This window comes from Penaeus monodon, chromosome 19, assembly GCF_015228065.2.
Source record: "Penaeus monodon isolate SGIC_2016 chromosome 19, NSTDA_Pmon_1, whole genome shotgun sequence".
NCBI classification, from domain to species: Eukaryota; Metazoa; Arthropoda; class Malacostraca; order Decapoda; family Penaeidae; genus Penaeus; species Penaeus monodon.
The window spans coordinates 30458716-30459939 of record NC_051404.1 but is presented as its reverse complement, the minus strand read 5'-3'; the positions used below and the strand labels follow the sequence as shown (position 1 = coordinate 30459939).

The 1224-nt window shown below is 33.2% G+C and overlaps 1 protein-coding gene across 1 annotated transcript in view; it reads right to left on the bottom strand.

The window, feature by feature from the left end:
• Window positions 1-1224, bottom strand: part of LOC119585166 (proteasome adapter and scaffold protein ECM29-like) — a gene marked incomplete in the record, with an annotated part of 20568 nt that overhangs the window by 7906 nt on the left and 11438 nt on the right. The window contains 3 exon segments of the mRNA XM_037933801.1: window positions 606-710; window positions 842-1029; window positions 1174-1224. Of these exon segments, the coding sequence (XP_037789729.1) occupies window positions 606-710; window positions 842-1029; window positions 1174-1224 (344 nt within the window).

Below are 1224 nucleotides of genomic sequence, written 5' to 3'. Positions count from 1 at the left end.
GCTACCCTGTATAAGGAAGTTTAGTCATTAATTTACTTAGCATTAAGGGGCATCAGTAACATCATAACCAACTAGAAATTGTAAAAAAATGCAAACACAGTGCACTTAAAATCAAAAGCATTATCTATTAAAAAATATATTCTCATTTGTTCACCATGAATAAAGAAACTTTCCATGTACAAATTTTTATCTTGATTATATATGAATATCTACTTACTTCTTCCATGTTTTCTTCTTCTGACTCTACTACTTTCTGCTCCATCAGAGGATCCTGCTCTGTCCACATATTCCTTCCAGATGGTGATGTAACTCCCAGGGCACAGTCAGTAAGGGCCTCACCCACAGCAAAATGAATCTCAATTTCATTTGTCTGCAACATTAATAAGCATAAATCTAATATTCTAATATCAATAAATTAATGAGAATAATGAAAAAAGTGGAAAGTGAAATACTTGAAAGGTTGTCATCTTTTCTTGTCATTACATCTTAATTGGGAATATTGCAAGCACATATTTTGATATTTTTAAATTCAAATATAGAATGTCTGATGACAAGAGCATCTGAGTAAAACTTTATATTTACACAAAATATCATATTAATCTTACCTCTTTGGCAAGTGCTAGAAGTGCTTCCAAAATTTTCTTTTTATGGGGAAACTCTTCTTGACCAACACAAATGTAACCACAAGTGGCAACAGACTGTTCCCTTATCTTAAGGAAAAGAGAAATACATAAGATAAATAACAATCTTAAAACTATTTTCTGATGTTAATCATATTAACAGTTTTACATCCAACTGGTTTTAACTAAAATGCCTTTAAACAGTTTTAAAAAGTATAGACCTTTGAGGGTATCTTCTTGTTCCCAAAGATCGTAACAAGTGCTTTGACCAAGGAAAGAGATGTTACTGTCTTAGGTTCATCCTCTTCTGAGCCAGCCGGAAGGGGTAAGGGACCTTGCCGTGCCAATTCCCCAAGTGCTAATACAATTGCATTTTGCAGTGGGTTGTTTTCAGTTAACAACTGCTTTACTGTAGTAGAACAAGAAATAAATATCAGTAAGCAATAATATATACTATATGGAGACAGAATGTCTGCGCAGCAATTATTATCAATACATATATTCAATAACAAAATAATAACACCTCTAAGAGAGTGACTTCTCAGCTGCTTACCCAAGTCATGGACAATTGATTCATATGCAGGCCAATCCTCCAACACAATAT